This window comes from Xenopus laevis, chromosome 6S (genome assembly GCF_017654675.1).
Source record: "Xenopus laevis strain J_2021 chromosome 6S, Xenopus_laevis_v10.1, whole genome shotgun sequence".
NCBI lineage: Eukaryota > Metazoa > Chordata > Amphibia > Anura > Pipidae > Xenopus > Xenopus laevis.
Genome location: NC_054382.1, coordinates 128,093,705 through 128,112,239, shown reverse-complemented (window position 1 = coordinate 128,112,239; position 18,535 = coordinate 128,093,705). Strand labels below are relative to the sequence as shown.

General features: G+C 41.3%; 1 protein-coding gene across 4 annotated transcripts in view; it reads left to right on the top strand.

Annotated features, from left to right (window-relative positions):
- Nucleotides 1–18,535, top strand: part of cyrib.S (CYFIP related Rac1 interactor B S homeolog) — a 69,565-nt gene that overhangs the window by 39,909 nt on the left and 11,121 nt on the right. For 2 of the 4 annotated variants that reach the window (XM_018223963.2, XM_018223962.2), the window contains 5 exons: nucleotides 8,219–8,301; nucleotides 12,696–12,817; nucleotides 13,196–13,301; nucleotides 15,648–15,784; nucleotides 18,004–18,081. In XM_018223963.2, coding sequence (XP_018079452.1) covers nucleotides 8,229–8,301; nucleotides 12,696–12,817; nucleotides 13,196–13,301; nucleotides 15,648–15,784; nucleotides 18,004–18,081 — 516 coding nt within the window. In that variant the 5' untranslated portion in view covers nucleotides 8,219–8,228. Of the gene's footprint in view, nucleotides 1–6,743; nucleotides 6,827–8,218; nucleotides 8,302–12,695; nucleotides 12,818–13,195; nucleotides 13,302–15,647; nucleotides 15,785–18,003; nucleotides 18,082–18,535 lie in introns of all 4 variants that reach the window. The other 2 variants (XM_041568017.1, XM_018223964.2) reach the window with 2 other exon arrangements.

Genomic DNA, 18,535 nt, shown 5'->3' with positions numbered 1-18,535 from the left:
CACTTCTGCTATAGGCACCCAGTGAAATAAAGTTCATTATCTCTGACAGACTCTTTATACAACTGACTGGCAGATATCTGCCCACTTCACTTCTAAAGGGAAACTAAAGCCTAACTAAAGAAGTAGCTAGAAATGTTGTACATGATGTTTTGTGCTTCTGTACCAGCCCAAGGCAACCACAGCCCTTTAGCAGTAAAGATCTGTGTCTCCAAAGATGCCCCAGTAGCTCCCCATCTTCTTTTCTGCTGATTCACTGCACATGCTCTGTGCTGCTGTCACTTACTGAGCTTAGGGACCCACTCACAATATACAGTACACATAGAATAGAAATGTCACAATATAAGGCTGATTAGTAATTAATACAGATAATTACTACATGGCAGCACAGAAACCAGGGCAATTAGCATCAGAATTTAATAATCAGCAAACCTGTAGCATCAGCTTATATTACAGCCAGGGAAGCTCATTTTCTGCTGGATAATTAGTGACGAGCCCTAAGCTTAGCTTCTCAACAGCCAATCAGAGCCCACTGAGCATGTGAGTGTCACAGACACTTTCCAAGATGGTGACCCCCTGTGACAAATTTGAAGTCCTGGATCATTGCTGCCAGATAGCTGACAGTTGCAGAAACAAAGAAATGCACCAAATCTACAAAAAAGTGCAAAATGTCTTTAACATAGCTAAATTTTAATATGTCCTACCCCTTTAATCCCCACACAGTGCATGCTTGCCATCCTCCTGAGCCATATTCACTGTAACTTTCTGCGAAGCAGTCGTTGCTAGGGTTACTACTGTTATTTATTTTAGTCAGAGCCCTGACAGTTTCGATTAGTTGCATTCTTAAAAGCCGCCACTAGATGCCAATGTTGCTTTTCTGCAGCATGAAAGGGGCACTCCTTTAGCTGAACAGACACAATATTCTTCCACTGTAAGGGCTCTTACTGACGAGCGTTTTTACCTGCGCTCCCCTGCATTGCGGTTTTCTGCGTTCAGCCGCAGGGGAGCGCTGGAATAGACGCATTAAATTTTTTCCAATGGGGCTGTACTCACACAGGCGCGTGTAGGTGCTGAACGCAGGTTGAGACGCAACATGCTGCATTTTTCCTGCGTTCGGCGCCTTCACGCGCCTGTGTGAGTACACACCCCATCGGAAAAAATGTAATGCGTCTATTCCTGCGCTCCCCTGCGGCTGAACACAGAAAAACGGAACGCAGGGGAGCGTAGGTAAAAACGCTCGTCAGTAAGAGCCCTAAGCACCAAGCACCTGTTATCCAGAATTCTGAGGACCTGGGGTTTTCTGGATAACAGATCTTTCCGTTATGTGGATCTTCATACCTTAAGTCTACTAGAAAATCATGTAAACATTAAATAAACCCAATAGGCTGGTTTTGCTTCCAATAAGGATTAATTATATCTCAGTTGGGATCAAGTACAAACTACTGTTTTATTATTACACAGAAATAGGAAATTGTTTTTCAAAATTTGGATTATTTGGATAAATATGGGAGATGCTAAATAATTTCAATGTTGTGTGGCTCTATTCTTAAAACAAAAATCAGTAAAGGGAAAGAAATAAAAAAGATGATGTAGTTTATAAGGTAGTCTCTTGTCCCGGGTGAACCCTCAATTAGTTTTGGAGTATGTAGAAAATTCAAATGTGGGTAGAGAGCATCCAATAGTAAGGGAGTAGCCAAAGTTTTAACAAATAAAAAAGACTTTAATAGAACATGTATGAGCCTAACGCGTTTCGTGCCTATAGTGGGCACTTTACTCAAAGGCGGAAATGGCCTTCCATCTTTTCTGGCTAACAGGTTTCCGGATAACGGATCCTATATAAACGTTGGGGATGCACCGAATCCACTATTTTGGATTCAGCCGAACCCCAAATCCTTTGCGAAAGATTTGGTCGAATACAGAACTGAATCCAAAAGGGACGGGAAGGGGAAAACATTTTTTATTTCCTTGTTTTGTGACAAAAAGTCATGCGATTTCCCATACTGTCACTAATTTGCATATGGAAATTAGGATTTGGATTCAGCTCGGCCGGGCGGAAGGATTCGGCTGAAACAAAATTTTGCTGAAAAAGGCCGAATCCCGAACCGAGTCATGGATTCGGTGCATCCTTAATAAACATTTTCCAGCTTATTTTACTTTAGTGTATTGGCTATTGATAGCAGTATTGGCTGTGAATAGCCTCTGCTCTGCTGGTTCAGACTCCTGAAACAGGGTTGCCTGTATCCTTTGCTACATTCGTTCAAGGCGCAGAAGCAGCAGTGCAGAACGGAACTGGCTGGCCCTGTTCTCAGTAGCAATTACATTTACAAATAATGGAAAAACCAGTGAATTGATATTGGGAAGTTGCTTAGAATTTTATTGTCTTTTGTTATGCAAATAGTTTTTTTTTGTGGGGGAGTTTCCCATTAATTCCATTTTCCTTGCAGGTTGCTGCACAGCTTAATGCATTCGGAGGGGCGAGTGTGGGGAATAATGCATATGGTTCGGGTGAGGAGCACCCAAGTGATAGGGATGTATTAGTGCATCTCCCACTGGAGGTCCTACATGAGATTAAAGGAGAATTGAAATCCCTCCCCCCTCCCCTATGTTGCCCCCCCTCCTCCCCCCGACCTACCTCTCCCCCCCGGGCAAATGCCCCTAACTTGTTACTGACCCCTCCGTGCAGTTCCTCTCCTGTTGAGTTCACGGCAGCCATGTTTGCCTGTGCGCTCTTCTTCCTGTATTCGCCGGCATTTGTTGGCGCATGTGCGGTAGAGGGATTTATCGTTAAGGCATGCGCCCGGAAGTCACAAAGTTTCCGATTTCTTTTTTCAGAAACTTTGTGACTTTCGGGTAAAACAGTAGCTTGTACTTGATCCCAACTAAGATCCTTACTGGAAGCAAAAAATACTACAGGTATAGGATCCATTATCCAGTAACCCGTTATCCAGAAAGCTCCGAATTAAGGAGTTGCCATCTCCCATAGACTCCTTTTTATCCAAATAATCCAAAATGTTTAAAATAATTTCCTTTTTCTGTGTAATAATAAAACAGTAGTTTGTACTTGATCCCAACTAAGATATAATTAATCCTTATTGGAAGCAAAACCAGCCTATTGGGGTTATTTAATGTTTATGTGATTTTCTAGTAGGCTTAAGGTATGATGATCCAAATTACAGAAAGATAATATCCATAAAACCCCAGGTCCCGAGCATTCTGGATAACAGGTCCCATACCTGTATGATGTAGAGAGGGATATTCTGAGACAATTTGCAATTGGTTTTCTTTTTTTTTATTTGTGGTTTTTGAGTTATTTAGCTTTTTTTTTTGTAACTTATAATTTTTATTAAAGAATTTTCATAGAAATAAAAAAAAAACAGTGAAATTTAACAAAAGTAAGAAACATTCACAGTAAAAAATACAAAAGAGTAAAAAGAGAAAGATCCCAGACCGGTGAAAAGAAAGAAAAGAAAAAGGAAAATAAGAGAAAAAGCTCACATAATATCCGCATGTAGGGTAAAGGAAAAGTAGACAGTAGGTGTAGGGCACAAGTCATCATAGTTAGCATGATACATCAAAAGCACATAAGCAGTAAATATTAAGTAACAATGGTTAAATCAATGGAGGACCGAAGAGGAAACTGCTACCTATGTCCAGGGCAAGTATCATGTATGAATTAGCATATGTAGGGGTAACTAAAATAAATAAATATATGATATTAGCAGAAAGTTAATGAACAGATAGTGTCAAAGATATCCCCCAGAATCAAGAGGCTGGCCCTCCCGAGACAAAGCCTCTGAATTCCCACATGGACCAAATCTTAAGATATTGGGGGGTAGTATTACGCAAATACGCAATATTGGCTTCAAAAACTCTGTTTCCATTAACTCTAGCGATTATTTCTTGAATAGTTGGACAATCAAGAGTATGCCATCTGGCCGCTAGGGCTATTCGTGCAGCTGTTAAGACATGGTTGGCCAATTTTTGGCTAAAATTCGGTATACCAGCAAAGGGCCTTCCCAACAAAAAGGTAGATAGATCTAATGGAACCTGGGTTGCTAAGACCTGATCTAGTACCTTCTTAACTGCCAACCACATCGGCCTAACAACCGGACAGTCCCAAAAGATATGTGGAAGTGTGCCTAGGTCACCGCAATTTCTCCAACAAAGTGGCGAGTGATCAGGGAAGAGCTTGTGAAGTCGGTCAGGAGTATAATACCAAAACATTAAAATCTTATAGATATGCTCTTTCTGTCTCACACAAGTGATCATTTGTCGAGCATTTTGCCAAATTGCCGACTTAGGGATAAGGTACCCTGAGTCACTCCATGCCATTTAGTCATATAGGAATGTTGCTCCAAACTTAAAGGGAAAGGTTCAGTGAGAAGTCTATAAATCCTAGAGATAAGTCCCTTTTGGGGGAGCCCCTGCTTAGCCAATGTTTCAAATGCTGTGTTTGGCCTTGATTTTTCTGCCACTAAATACGGATGTAGAAAGTGGCGAAGTTGAAAATATTCAAATTGATGTAAAATAGATTGTGGTGCCATATCTCGCAATTCCTGTAACGTTGGGATAGTTTTGGTAGGATTGTGGAGAAAATCCTGTATAGTAAACATGCCCGTTTGACCCCATCGTTTGCAAAAGGAAGCTGTAACACCCGGGGGAAAATTAGGATTTCGGAAACAACTAACATTTAAAGAGTAGTGCGAGAGGAGATTTCGATTATACTTTAGTTTATCCCATATTTGCAGAGTCAGTCGTGTTGTTGGGAGCAAATTTTTCTTGGGAATATCCTTGACACCATCAGACCAAATGTAAGGATTAATAGATAAATCTGGGACAATCATGCTTTCAATAGAAGTCCAAACAGTAGGAAGAGATTGGTTCGACCAGGCTAACAATTGTCGTAATTGTGTCGCCCCATAATATTTCTGCAAATTAGGGACACCCAAACCTCCATAATTGGTAGAAGCGAGCAGCACTGATCGAGCTATACGGTGACTCTTTTGGCTCCAAATAAACTGATGGAATTGAGATTGAACAGCTGGGGGTACCATAACCGGTAGGGTCTGAAATAAGTATAAATATTTTGGTAAAATACTCATTTTAAGGGCGGCAATCCTACCAAACCAAGATATCGGAAATTGCGCCCACTTCGCAAGCTGGTTTTTGGTAAAATTTATAAGGGGAACATAATTAGCTTCATATAGAGATTCATATTTAGCAGTAATTTGGAGTTATTTAGCTTTTTATTCAGAAGCTCTCCCGTTTGCAATTGCAGCAGTCTGGTTGCTAAGGTCCAAATTCCCCTAGCAACCACGCATTGATGTGAATAAGAGACTTGATTATGAATAGGAGGGGCATGAATAGAAAGATGAGTAATAAAAAGTAGCAATAACAATACATTTGTAGCCTTATAGAGCATTTGTTTTATAGATTGTATTTAGATGGGGTCAGTGACCCCCATTTGAAAGCTGGAAAGAAAAGAAACTATAAATAATGAAGGCCAATTGAAAAGTTGCTTAGAATTGACCATTCTATAAAATACTAAAATTTAACTGAACGATGAACCACCCCTTTAAGAAACATTAAAATTGGGGCATCTCCCGCCCCAGCATTCATGTAGCACAGTCCCCACTATTCCAAAAAAAGAAACGAGGCCACATTAATTGCACTCCTTGCCTCGATAGCACTTCAGGGCTGTAGCCACAAGTATTTATTTCTATAAGGATTTCCCTTTAATGATTCTTTAGTGAAAGCTGCAACCACACATGATCGTATCAAACTGCAGGTGCCTTTACTGCATGGATTGGGGCTCAGGGGGGCGGAGCTCTACGCCACAAGCAGGTGCCTTAATAGATTTGCTTAGGGTCCCCCTTTGTAGTCAAACATTTGTTCAAGTTTCCCATCAACCAGATAAGCCCCTAGATATATAGAAACATGGTGACTAACGGCTCTCCTGTGCTCCCAGAGATATTTACAATAAATATGTGCTGTTAATATGAATGAATTTTGTTACAACAGCACCACCTGCTGGTCAGTTTCCCACCAGTCTGACCACCAAGTAGTCAAGGAAGTTGTCAGGAGAGAGAAAGAGGCTGATGTTCTTCTGCTTAGGGAAGATGTGAGAAAGTTTTATTCCTAAGCAGAAGAACATCAGAGCAGCCTCTTTCTTTCTCCTGACAACTTCCTTGACTACTTGGTGGTCAGCCTGTTGGGAAACTGACCAGCAGGTGGCGCTGTTGTAACAAAATTCATTTATATTAACAGTACATGTATCCCTTAATATCGTGAAGGGATCGTAAAGAAAAATAAATAATGAATGTAACCCCCTCATCAATTTTACATTCACTTATATTAAAGGTTTACTTATCCTTTTATGTATTTATGTGTCTCATATCTGCTTAAAGGAAAAGGAAAGTTTTTTTTTTTTTTTCAAGGGGGTGCCAAAAGTTAGGCATGTGTGCTATACATTAGGCTGCTGGGGTTTCTACTAAAAGAGATGTAAATGGGGAGAAATTACCCAGCATCACTCTTTCCACTCCCTAATTCTTTTGTGGGGGGGGGGGGGTATGAAAGGAAGAGCCTAACCACGGACACGTTGCACAGAGTTATCCTTCTCACATGCCAGGCTCTGGTTCCACTCCTGCGCCCCTGTAGGAAACCACAAGCAGCAGAGCACTAACTGAACTCACGCGTTTCGCTCCCATTTACTGGAACTCAATGACTGTGCCGTTCTTTATTTTTAGGTTGGCTGACATGGGTAATCTCATTAAGGTGCTAACCAGAGACATAGACCACAATGCAGCCCATTTTTTCTTGGATTTTGAAAGTAAGTGTCGCGTGAAGCCTCGTTCAGCTCTCCACTTGGAGGGGACACTTCTATTATCCGGCAGCAAAGATGATCTCCATATCCAAACTCATTGGGGTCCTTTGTGATCAGTTTTTTATTTTTATTGTCCTAATATCAGGGATCCAAAGCCCGGCGTGGGCAAATTCTAGTTTGCTGTCCGAAGAGGTATTTGTGGTGGGGAAACCTACACAGACATACAGCACGATGCCTAATATTTTCACCAAACATTGTGCTGAATACTGAACTCAATCAGAACCCAACTTTCTGTTCATGGCATTTATGTATAGGGATGTCACGGCAGCTTGGCTGAAACTAAAGACACTTGGCTAGTCAGATCTGCTAGTCTTTTGCCCATTAAATGAATTTTTGAGACCTTCTAATTTGGCCAGTTAAAATTGCTAATAAGAATGAAACAAGGATCCGCTGATTCTGGCTTTGGTGCAACCCTAAGGGGCAGATTTATTAAAGGTTGAATTGAAAATTTGAATTAAGATTTTTTTTATGGTCAAAACTGTCAAAATCGAATTATCCAAACTCGATTCAAGTTTTTTTAAAAAAAATTTGAAATCGATTTATCATACTCTGGCCCTTTAAGAATTAGACTATTCGGCACCTAAAACCTACTGAATTGCTTTTTAAGTCAATGGGAAAGGTCCAGGGATCAATTTTGTGGTTTGCAGCCTTCCTGACATTCATATCGAATTTGATTCAAGTTTTCAAGCCGGTAAAATTCGTCCGAGGTTTAAATATTCGATTTTAATAATAAATAGTCGAATATTTGAATTTCGAGTACAAACAAATTCGATAAAATGACAAATCTGCCTCTTAGTGTTTCGCCAAACTTAATCCAAGTCACGTGACTTTGAAGCTCTGGAAAACTGAACACCGATTTTTTTTTACAAATGTATATATGGTTCCAATCTGGTTTGGGCTTATTTTTTGCCAAATCAAAAAATGATAGGTTGCATGCATCACTAGTATAATTTGACCTGAGAATTTACAAGTTAATCAGTCTGCCTGATAGGCTTCATGCCTTGAATATCATTGATGAGAAAATCTACAGAAGCCATGAAAGTCCATCTATACCAACGATAATTTGCTTTGGAGGCTGGGACCCCTCACTGAGAACACCACTGGGGACAGCAGACATAGGATTTGCCCACAAGGAGGTGGTCAAAATGCTGGTCATATAATAATATCCATCAGATGTCTATGCCAACCCAACCATGCCTACCCAACCCTGCAGGTTCTCCTAGGAACGAAGCAGCTTGATGTCCACCTCTTCTTCTGATATGACCCCACTTCAGCATTTGATCCTACTGTTACTGTCTCCTAAAGACCCTGTGTCTTTTCTCATTCTTGTCTTGGCAGGTACCTTGTCATGGGGAACCTTCTTAAAGTATTGACTTGCACAGACCTTGAGCAGGGGCCAAATTTTTTCCTTGATTTTGAAAGTGAGAATATGATTTTGTATATATTTTTCTCTCTGCCTGCCGTAGACTGCACTTGTCCTCTGTGCTAAATGTTTGTCTGCTTCTTGTCTGTCTCACTGTTTGCCTACTAAACATCAGAGGACTGCTTCCATACATGAGTGATACTCGGAGTTCTCTGTATAACTCAGCCTGCAGCCTTGTGCCTGTATATGGTCACAGAACAACCCCTCAGTGACTTCTAATATCCTTATCATTTACAGTAGGGGGTACATTATACCTTATAATACATGAGTGATACTCAGAGTTCCCTGTATAACTCAGTCTGCAGCCTTGTGCCTTTATATGGTCACAGAACAACCCCTCAGTGACTTCTAATATCCTTATAATTTACAGTAGGGGGTACGTTATCCCTTATAATGCATGAGTGATACTCAGAGTTCCCTGTATAACTCAGCCTGCAGCCTTGTGCCTTTATATGGTCACAGAACAACCACTCAGTGACTTCTAATATCCTTATCATTTACAGTAGGGGGTACATTATCCCTTATAATACATGAGTGATACTCAGAGTTCCCTGTATAACTCAGCCTGCAGCCTTGTGCCTTTATATGGTCACAGAACAACCCCTCAGTGACTTCTAATATCCTTATCATTTACAGTAGGGGGTACATTATCCCTTATAATACATGAGTGATACTCAGAGTTCCCTGTATAACTCAGCCTGCAGCCTTCTGCCTTTATATGGTCACAGAACAACCCCTCAGTGACTTCTAATATCCTTATCATTTACAGGAGGGGGAACATAATTTTCTTTTCTCAAAAAGTTTGCCCCAGGTTTGGTAACCCATAGAGACCAATCAAATATTTGCTTTTCACATTTTGTGCTTTGTGCGGATATGTTACAATGGGTTACTAGAACTGGAGCAGAGTTTGTTTCTGATATAAATTCTAAATAAAGCACTGAATTATTATTAACATGTATTGATATAGCGCCAACATATTGCGTAGCACTGTACTTTTATCTAATGCCATTGCACCTCCCACTTATGGAAGCACCTGTGGCATTTTAGCAATTGCCAATCTGCAATGCCACCGATGCTGCTGGGAACTGTAGATCAGTAAGTGTTTGTCTATCACTCTATGCTCTTAAAAAGTACCAATTTAACAGTTGTTTGGCCTCTGTTTACACCCTCCTTCTCCAGTTGGCCATCAATGGTCTGTCCATAGGGTCATAGTCCTCACCTCTATCCATCAGTAGCTGTGTGAATTTTCCCAGTAGAACAGGTGAAACAGGACATGGTTGTCCATTGCTGTGCTACCGTGAGGGAATTCTCCATCTCATCCTCGGTGAGACCTGAGGGCCATGGTGAACACCCATAGACTTTTGGCACTGTGATGCCACATACTTAATAAGATTTCTATATTTGTTCTTCGTGACCCAGTTCTCCTTAATGTAGCATATTGGTTTGTGCTTGGTGGCGGTTTACATGAACTAACAGTTACAGCAAATTCCAAGCTTTCTGCTAAAGTCTTGGCATACAAGTCCGATGCCTGCCAATGGCACATTGTGGGCATCCATGTTACATAGTTAAAATCTAGATGCTGACTTTATTGAGTTATGCACCATTCATTTGCTGACCCCTGGTTCCAATTGTACCTATATAGAAAGCCACAAGAAGCAGAAAACCACAAAGCACTGGATTTTAAGGTTAGGTCCCTTTTGCAGGTTCTTGATGGTCCCATGGGAGAATCTTTTAGCCAGTGTCAGAGCCAGTGGCTTCTCAGCTATGGTTAGAACTACACGATGATCCTGTAACACCAACAAAGATGCAGGAACCATTTTACTAGAAGGTATTATGGCCCATGGGACAATTTACTCATGAGATTTGGACAAGATTGGTGTACTATATCACCACAATTGTCTTTGTGATCACTGTGACAACCATTATTGAGTGTAAGGATTGATCATACCAGTGTTGGAGTCATGTAGCTTCTCCCAAACCAGCAGTTTTCTACTGTATGTGAATATTGGACAGCAGCAAATTCCGGTGACCTCTGGATATAGGTACATGTATCCACAGTGGAAGACTTTAAATTGCATCTGCCCCCAGGCTTAGATAGTCTAGTGGATGCCCACCATGTAACTAACATCACTCAGTCCTGAAGACCAACTTCAGGTTAGTTTGTGCTTTTGACCAGCTTGGACTTTGCATGTTGATTTCTAAGTCTGGAAGTCAAAAGTAAAATGTCCATTAAATCAGGCACCATGCTAGCCAATAGAATTGCAAGCTGTACTTGTTGACCAGCTGGGTGTCTTTACTGAGCAGCCTGGTTCATGTCTTCTGTGGAAAGCTGGGAAGGTTGTATTGTGTTTTACACCAGTGAGATTGTGATTTGCCTTTCCCTGTGTGTCCTGTTGCAGCCTGACATTAATGCACTGTTTTCCATCACCATTTCCATTGTCCTCTCTCTTGGCTTCCATGTACGTCTAATTTTTAATCCGTCAATATTCCGGCATTTAAGAGAGCTCAGAATCAAGACTTGTCGGAGCCAATAATAAGAAATGCTCCCTGCATCGATGATCTTTCAATCTGTGCAAAGCCAAAAAGAAACCTATCTGTGCAATAAAACAACTTTTTGTTTTACTTCGTTTGACCCATTGCCAGTTCTAAGCTCTACCTAAGTTGAGTCAAGCGCTGAAGGTAATTTCCACTTGGTGAAAGAATAAATGTAAAACTTTCAAATAGAGAAGTGAAGTTCATCTGAGAATTTCCTTAAAATGTAGTCGTCTCTGGTCTGAGATTTGTGGTGAATGATCTAAATGTAATTGTAAAATGGGTATAGATTATGTGCATGATTCTGCATAGAAGACGGAGACTATTCGTAGGGTAGTCAAAGTAGACACCTACTGTTGGTATCCACTAAGTTCATTGTACAACTTCCGACAAGTCTTGATTAAATCAGTGATCTCAAATGCCGCTCTGTGTATTGCAGCATGACTTCTGTTGGGTTGATCTGTGCTTATTGTCCCATTCTACCAAACTGTCTCCATGCACATAGCAGTCTTCAGCAGCTATAAAAATGTACTTACTTGGTACCACTACATAAGGACCTTGGCCCGTTCTTTCAATTCTGAATCTCCTATGTACCGTCCCTAATCTCAGTGAACACAAAGGACCTACAATCATGCAATTACATTGGGCCATAATAGTGGGGATTCATTAGTCACCGCATTCAGTGTTTTTTTTTAGCCTTTAAAAAATGGCAGTGTTGTGTTTGTTAGAATGTTTTAAGATTCCTGTTGTGTGTTTGAGAAGTCCATCCGTGTTCAGTTTGTTGTCACATTCATTCTTCTGATTGAGTAACACTGATCTTTCTAGATATTCTCTTTTGGGTGGGTCATGCCATTCTGAGATGCCTTTGTTCCTTAAAAGGTCACTGATCCTTCCAATTATCTATCAATATGAGGCTTAGTAGGGGAATTATACCAAGGAGTTCTGCCTGCTATGGATAGAGCCATTTCCAGTTTGCCACACCCATAGTAACACTTTACCACACCCGTTTGTCCTGTATGAGCTCTGTGGAAGGTGTGGTAGCTGCTTCAGCTCAACTGTCAGTTAAGGGTTGGGGCAGACTGGCAGATTCGGGGGGATTTAGTCGCCTGACGACTAATCACCTCTTCTGCGGGGTGACAATCTCCCCGAACTGCCTTCCGTCTGCCTCCCGCCTGCTTGAATGAAAAATCACCTGCGCTAATGCACTCGTGGTGCTTCGATTTCCAAAGTTGCCTCATGACTTCGGAAATTGAAGAACCGCAAGTACATTAGTTTGCGGAAGGTAGTTCGGGGAGATTGTTGCCCCGCAGAAGAGGCGATTAGTCGCCAGGCGACTAAATCTCCCCGAATCTTCCCACCTGCCCCAACCCTTAAACTGTCATCTGAGCTAGAATCACTGGATAAACAAAGCAAAGGAAGTTTGCTCTTGTTGGGGTTTTCAAATAGGCAGAGCAGAAAATCAAGATTGAAAGGAAGGAACACATATATATATAATAATTAACTGGGTTTACAAATAAGGAGCAGGTTAATTATGTAACTGATTTTAATTTGTGCCCCACAAGCCCTAAGCAGGGGAAATGTCTATTTGTGTGATGGTGCCAAGGCATCTCAACTGGCATAACACTTTCCATTTTCTTCCCAGTCCTTCATATTGTTCAGTAGAGTTCTCTCCAGTCACAGTTCTTCTCATGTTCTCTGTAGAGTGTATATGTTGAGCTGGAGAGCAGCATTAGGGCCGGCCAATGTATCTCCCCGTAGAGGGAGAATCTGCTTGCCCTGAGCTCTCTGTCTTACCCATGAGTCACGTTCTCTAACTCCATGTTACTGGCCGAAGCGTTAATCTGCTCTCATGCTGTTTAGATGCTCAGCCCAGCGAATCCGAGAAGGCAGTGTATAATCAGGTGAATGTAGTATTAAAGGACGCAGAAGGGATCCTGGATCATTTACAGTCCTACCGAGGGGCCGGCCATGAAATCCGGGAGGTAAGTTATACTTGCAGTTTGTCTTTTTCTCCAAACACGTGAGGTCTGTACACTTTACTCAGAAGGGTAATAATAGTCATAAAGTTTTATCCAGATCTTGAAACCCTAAGCAACCAGTCAGATATTTGCTTTCAACCAGCAGACGGTAAGCCTGCTCGCTATGACTTAAATAGTATGTCCATATAACACAGATCTCCTCTTGACCAGGCGTGGGCAAGTGGAGGCCCTTGAGATGTTGTTGCCAGTATTCTCTCGCCCATAATGTCCCATACCTCATCTGTGTAGACGTTCTTTAACCTGGGATCAGTTCTGGCCCCTATTCAGCCTCAGGGACTCGGGCAACATCCTAAATTCTAATGCTGTTCCTACATCCTAAAGGCCATACAACATGCTACTGATGAGAAGCTGCAGGAGAAGGCTTGGGCGGCTGTGGTCCCACTCGTAGGGAAACTCAAGAAATTCTATGAATTCTCTCAAAGGCTAGGTAAGCCTGCTTCTATTCACTGCCATTCCTATGCGCTTAATGAATGCAGAACTTCTGCTCTGTCTGAATCAGTACAGGTATGGGACCTGCTATCCAGAATGCTCGGGAGCTGGGGTTTTCAGGATAATGGATCTTTCCATGATTCGGATCTTCATACCTTAAGTTTGCTAGAAAATCATGTAAACATTAAATAAACCCAATAGGCTGGTTTGCTTCCAATAACGATTAATTATATCTTAGTTTGGAAGGTTCTGTTTTATTATTACAAAAAAAAGGAAATCATTTGTAAAATTCTGGATTATTTGGATAAAATGGGTCTACAGGAGACGGTCTTTCCGTAGTTCCGAGCTTTCTTTATAATAGGTTTCTGGATAATGGATCCCATACCTGTACCTTGTTAATGGTCTATATACAGTCATATGAAAAGTTTGGTAACCCCTCTCAGCCTTCATAATAATTTACTACACTTTCAACAAAAAGGATAACAGTGGTCTTTCATTTCCCAGGAACATCGGAGTACTGGGGTGATTTCTGAACAAAGATTTTTAGTGAAGCAGAATTCAGTTGTATGAAATTAAACCAAATGTGAAAAACTGGCTGTGCATAAATTTGAGTACCCTTGTAATTTTGCTAATTTGAATGCATGTAACTGCTCGATACTGATTACTGACAACACCAAATTGGTTGGATTAGCTCATTAAACCTGGAACTTTATAGGCAGGTGTGTCCAATCATGAGAAAAGGTATTTAAGGTGGCCAATTGCAAGTTGTGCTTCTGTTTGACTCTCCTCTGAAGAGTGACAGCATGGGATCCTCAAACCAACTCTCAAAAGATCGAAAAACAAAAATTGTTCAGTATCATGGTTTAGGGGGAGGCTACAAAAAGCTATCTCAGGGGTTTAAACTGTCAGTTTCAACTGTAAGGAATGTAATCAGGAAATGGAAGGCCACAGGCACAGTTACTGTAAAACCCAGGTCTGGCAGGCCAAGAAAAATTCAGCAGCGGCATATGTGTAGGATTGTTAGAATGGTTACAGACAACCCAAAGATCACCTCCAAAGACCTGCAAGAACATCTTGCTGCAGATGGTGTATCTGTACATCGTTCTACAATTAGGGTTGCCACCTTTTTTAAAAAAAAATTACCGGCTGCTGGGGGGCGGGGACACAAAGGGGCGTGCCGTGACATCAGAAGGGGCGGGGCCACGACACGGACGCTTGAAGAAGTAAAGAAAAGGTAAGTTCCAGGGGATTGGGGGCAGGCCGAGGGCTCCTTTTAATTGTATTACAAATTTACCGGCAGCTACATTGCCGGTAAATTTGTAATACCGGCCCCCGCCTTGGCAGGTATTTTACCAGCTAGGCCGGTAAAATACCGGCCGGGTGGCAACCCTATCTACAATTCAGCGCAATTTGCACAAAGAACATGTGTATGGCAGGGTGATGAGAAAGAAGCCCTTTCTGCACTCACACGAGTCGCTTGTTGTATGCAAAAGCTCATTTAGACAAACCACAGGCATTTTGGAACAAAGTGCTTTGGACTGATGAGACAAAAATTGAGTTATTTGGTCATAACAAAAAGCGCTTTGCATGGCGGAAGAAGAACACCACATTCCAATAAAACACCTGCTACTGACTGTCACATTTGGTGGAGGTCCCATCATGCTGTGGGGCTGTGTTTCTAGTTCAGGGACTACTGGGGCCCTTATTAAAGTCGAGGATCGGATGAATTCAACCCAATATCAACAAATTCTTCAGGATAATGTTCAAGCATCAGTCACAAAGTTGAAATATTTTCTGTTAATCCAATAAACTTTATGTCACTGCAGACATACTACTGTTTCCATAAGGCATGTTATATATTAAAAGGAAGTTGCTACTTTGAAAGCTCAGCCAATGATAAACAAAACTCCAAACAATTAAGAGGGGTTCCCAAACGTTTTCTTATGACTATATGTATATGTTCTTTATATGGTTTATATAAAAATATATGGCTCCTTCATTGTAAATGAGAATGAAAGGCTAAAACTAAGTAAGCTTTATCAGAAAGGTCTATATAAATACACCAGTAAACCCTCAAAGTAATGCTGCTCTGAGTCCTCTGTCACAAGAAACATCACATTTCTTTCCTTCTATTGTGTACTCATGGGCTTCTGTATCAGACTTCCTGTTTTCAGCTTAAACCTCCAGGGCTAGGGCTTGAGCATGCTCAGTTTTAATCTATTGGCAATAAACTGCTTTGGTAGCTTTCCTTCTCTTTTAATGGTCTATATATGTATATGACACCTGCATCAGTATCTAATGTATTACCTATTTACTAACTGTGTCTCTCTCTTTGGTCACCTAGAGGCGGCATTGCGGGGCCTTCTGGGAGCTCTGACCAGCACCCCATACTCCCCAACACAGCACCTGGAGCGAGAGCAGGCTCTTGCCAAACAGTTTGCAGAAATTCTCCACTTTACTCTGCGCTTCGATGAGCTCAAGGTAGGACAATGAACCCCACAGGTTCCTCCGCAGTTATATACTTAAAGGGATACTGTCACGGGAAAACATGTTTTTTTCAAAACGCATCAGTTAATAGTGCTACCCCAGCAGACTTCTGCACTGAAATCCATTTTTCTAAAGAGCAAATACATTTTTTTACATTTAATTTTGAAATCTGACATGGGACTAGACATATTGTCAGTTTCCCAGCTGCCCCCAGTCATGTGACTTGTGCTCTGATAAACTTCAGTCACTCTTTACTGCTGTACTGCAAATTGGAGTGATATCACCCCCCTCCCTTTCCCCCCCAACAGCCTAACAACAGAACAATGGGAAGGTAACCAGATAGCTCCCTAACACAAGATAACAGCTGCCTGGTAGATCTAAAAACAGCACTCAATAATAAAATCCAAGTCCCACTGAGACTGATTCAGTTACATTAAGTTGGAGAAATAACAGCCTGCCAGAAAATAGTTCCATCCTAAAGTGCTGGCACAAGTCACATGACTGGGGGCAGCTGGGAAATTGACAATATGTCTAGCCCCATGTCAGATTTCAAAATTGAATATAAAAAAATCTGTTTGCTCTTTTGACAATTGGATTTCAGTGCAGAATTCTGCTGAAACCGCACTGATGTGTTTTGAAAAAAACATGTTTTCCCATGACAGTATACTTTTAACCGTGCTTTGCCTGTGCCTCTGTTGGAGAATGAAAGGTGCACCCTGATTGTGGTATTTTACCTTATCCTCTCTGCACCTTCATTTTGTTCATACCCTCTGTTATTCAACTGACAGTTAGGGGCAGATTTATCAAAATGTGAGATTAGAACTCACCACAGAAAAACTCGCTCACTTTCCATTCATTCCTATGGGATTTTTAGAATCGTATTTATTAATGGAGTTCGTTTTTGATAAATATGCTTTTAAAAATCCCATAGGAATGAATAGAAAATGAGTGAGTTTTTCTGTGGTGATCTCTAATCTCACACTTTGATAAATCTGGCCCTGAATCTGCTGCATGCATGCAAGGCAAAGTGGGAGCCTCGCAGCAACACCGCAATATAAATGCCAAGCTAAAGAGCTGCTGGAAAAAAAAGGTCAATAATTTAAAATGCTGAAAATGCTGCTTGTTAATTGTTTTATGAAACCCCCCCCCCCCAAAAAAAGGTTAAATTGATTCTGTCATGATTTTTAAGGTGTTATTTTTATTTCTAAATGACACTGCAAATAATTCACTCTACAATATAAAATGTCATTCCTGAACCAACAAGTGTATTTAGTTGTAATATTGGTGTGTAGGTGCATCTCAGGTCATTTTGCCTGGTCATGTGATTTCAGAAAGAGCCAGCACTTTAGGATGGAACTGCTTTCTGGCAGCCTGTTGTTTCTCCTACTCTGGACTGAAGGAGTCGCAGTGCGACCTATATTTTACTATAGAGTAGGGATGCACCAAATCCACTACTTTGGTTTTGGCTGAACCCCCTGAATCCTTCGAGAAAGATTCGGCCCAATACAGAACTAAATCCAAATCCTAATTTGCATATGCAAATTAGGGATGGGAAGGGGAAAACATTTTTTTACTTACTTATTTTGTGACAAAAAGTCACGCAATTTGCCTCCTCGCCACTAATTTGCATATGCAAATTAGGATTCGGTTTGGCCGGAAGAAGGAATCGGCCAAAATCCTGGCGGAATCCAGAACCGAATCCTGGATTCAGTGCATCCCTACTACAGAGCATCAGTCACATGAATGGGGGCACCTTGGAAACTGACAATATGTCTAACCCCATGTCAGACTTCAAAATTAAGTCTTTTCCTGTTTTGAAAAATGGATTTCAGTGCTGAATTCTGTTGGAGCAGCAATATTAACTGATGCATTCTGAAAAAAACATGTTTTCCCATGAAAGTATCACTTTAATTTGAAATATATTTCCCTTATAATTCCCTTATATTTGAAATTCTGTTTCCTTGAGATACACAGAGGTTTGTAGAGGAACCTGGCAGCCCTGTAAATACAGTCCCAGGGAAGCGTAAGTCTCGGGGGGCACTGGGAGTTGCTGGAGGGTTGCAGGGAGGATGTAGCTGCCGTATGCACTCACTGTATAACCAGAGATATATTTAGTACAACAGCATTGTGGCTTTGCACATCATTAATGTCACTTTAATATATAATACACAGACCAACTGTAATGCAGCTGTGACCTGTTTCTGCTTTCCCAGATGACAAACCCTGCGATACAGAATGATTTCAGTTACTACAGACGAACCCTGAGTCGCATGAGGATCAACAATGTGCCAGTAAGAGCTACTCTCCCAGGCCCCACATGGAGTTATAAAGGATAATGTACCCCCTACTGTAAATGATAAGGATATTAGAAGTCACTGAGGGGTTGTTCTGTGACCATATAAAGACACAAGGCTGCAGGCTGAGTTATACAGGGAACTCTGAGTATCACTCATGTATTATAAGGGATAATGTACCCCCTACTGTAAATGATAAGGATATTAGAAGTCACCGAGGGGTTGTTCTGTGACCATATAAAGGCACAAGGCTGCAGGCTGAGTTATACAGGGAACTCTGAGTATCACTCATGTATTATAAGGGATAATGTACCCCCTACTGTAAATGATAAGGATATTAGAAGTCACCAAGGGGTTGTTCTGTGACCATATAAAGGCACAAGGCTGCAGGCTGAGTTATACAGGGAACTCTGAGTATCACTCGTGTATTATAAGGGATAATGTACCCCCT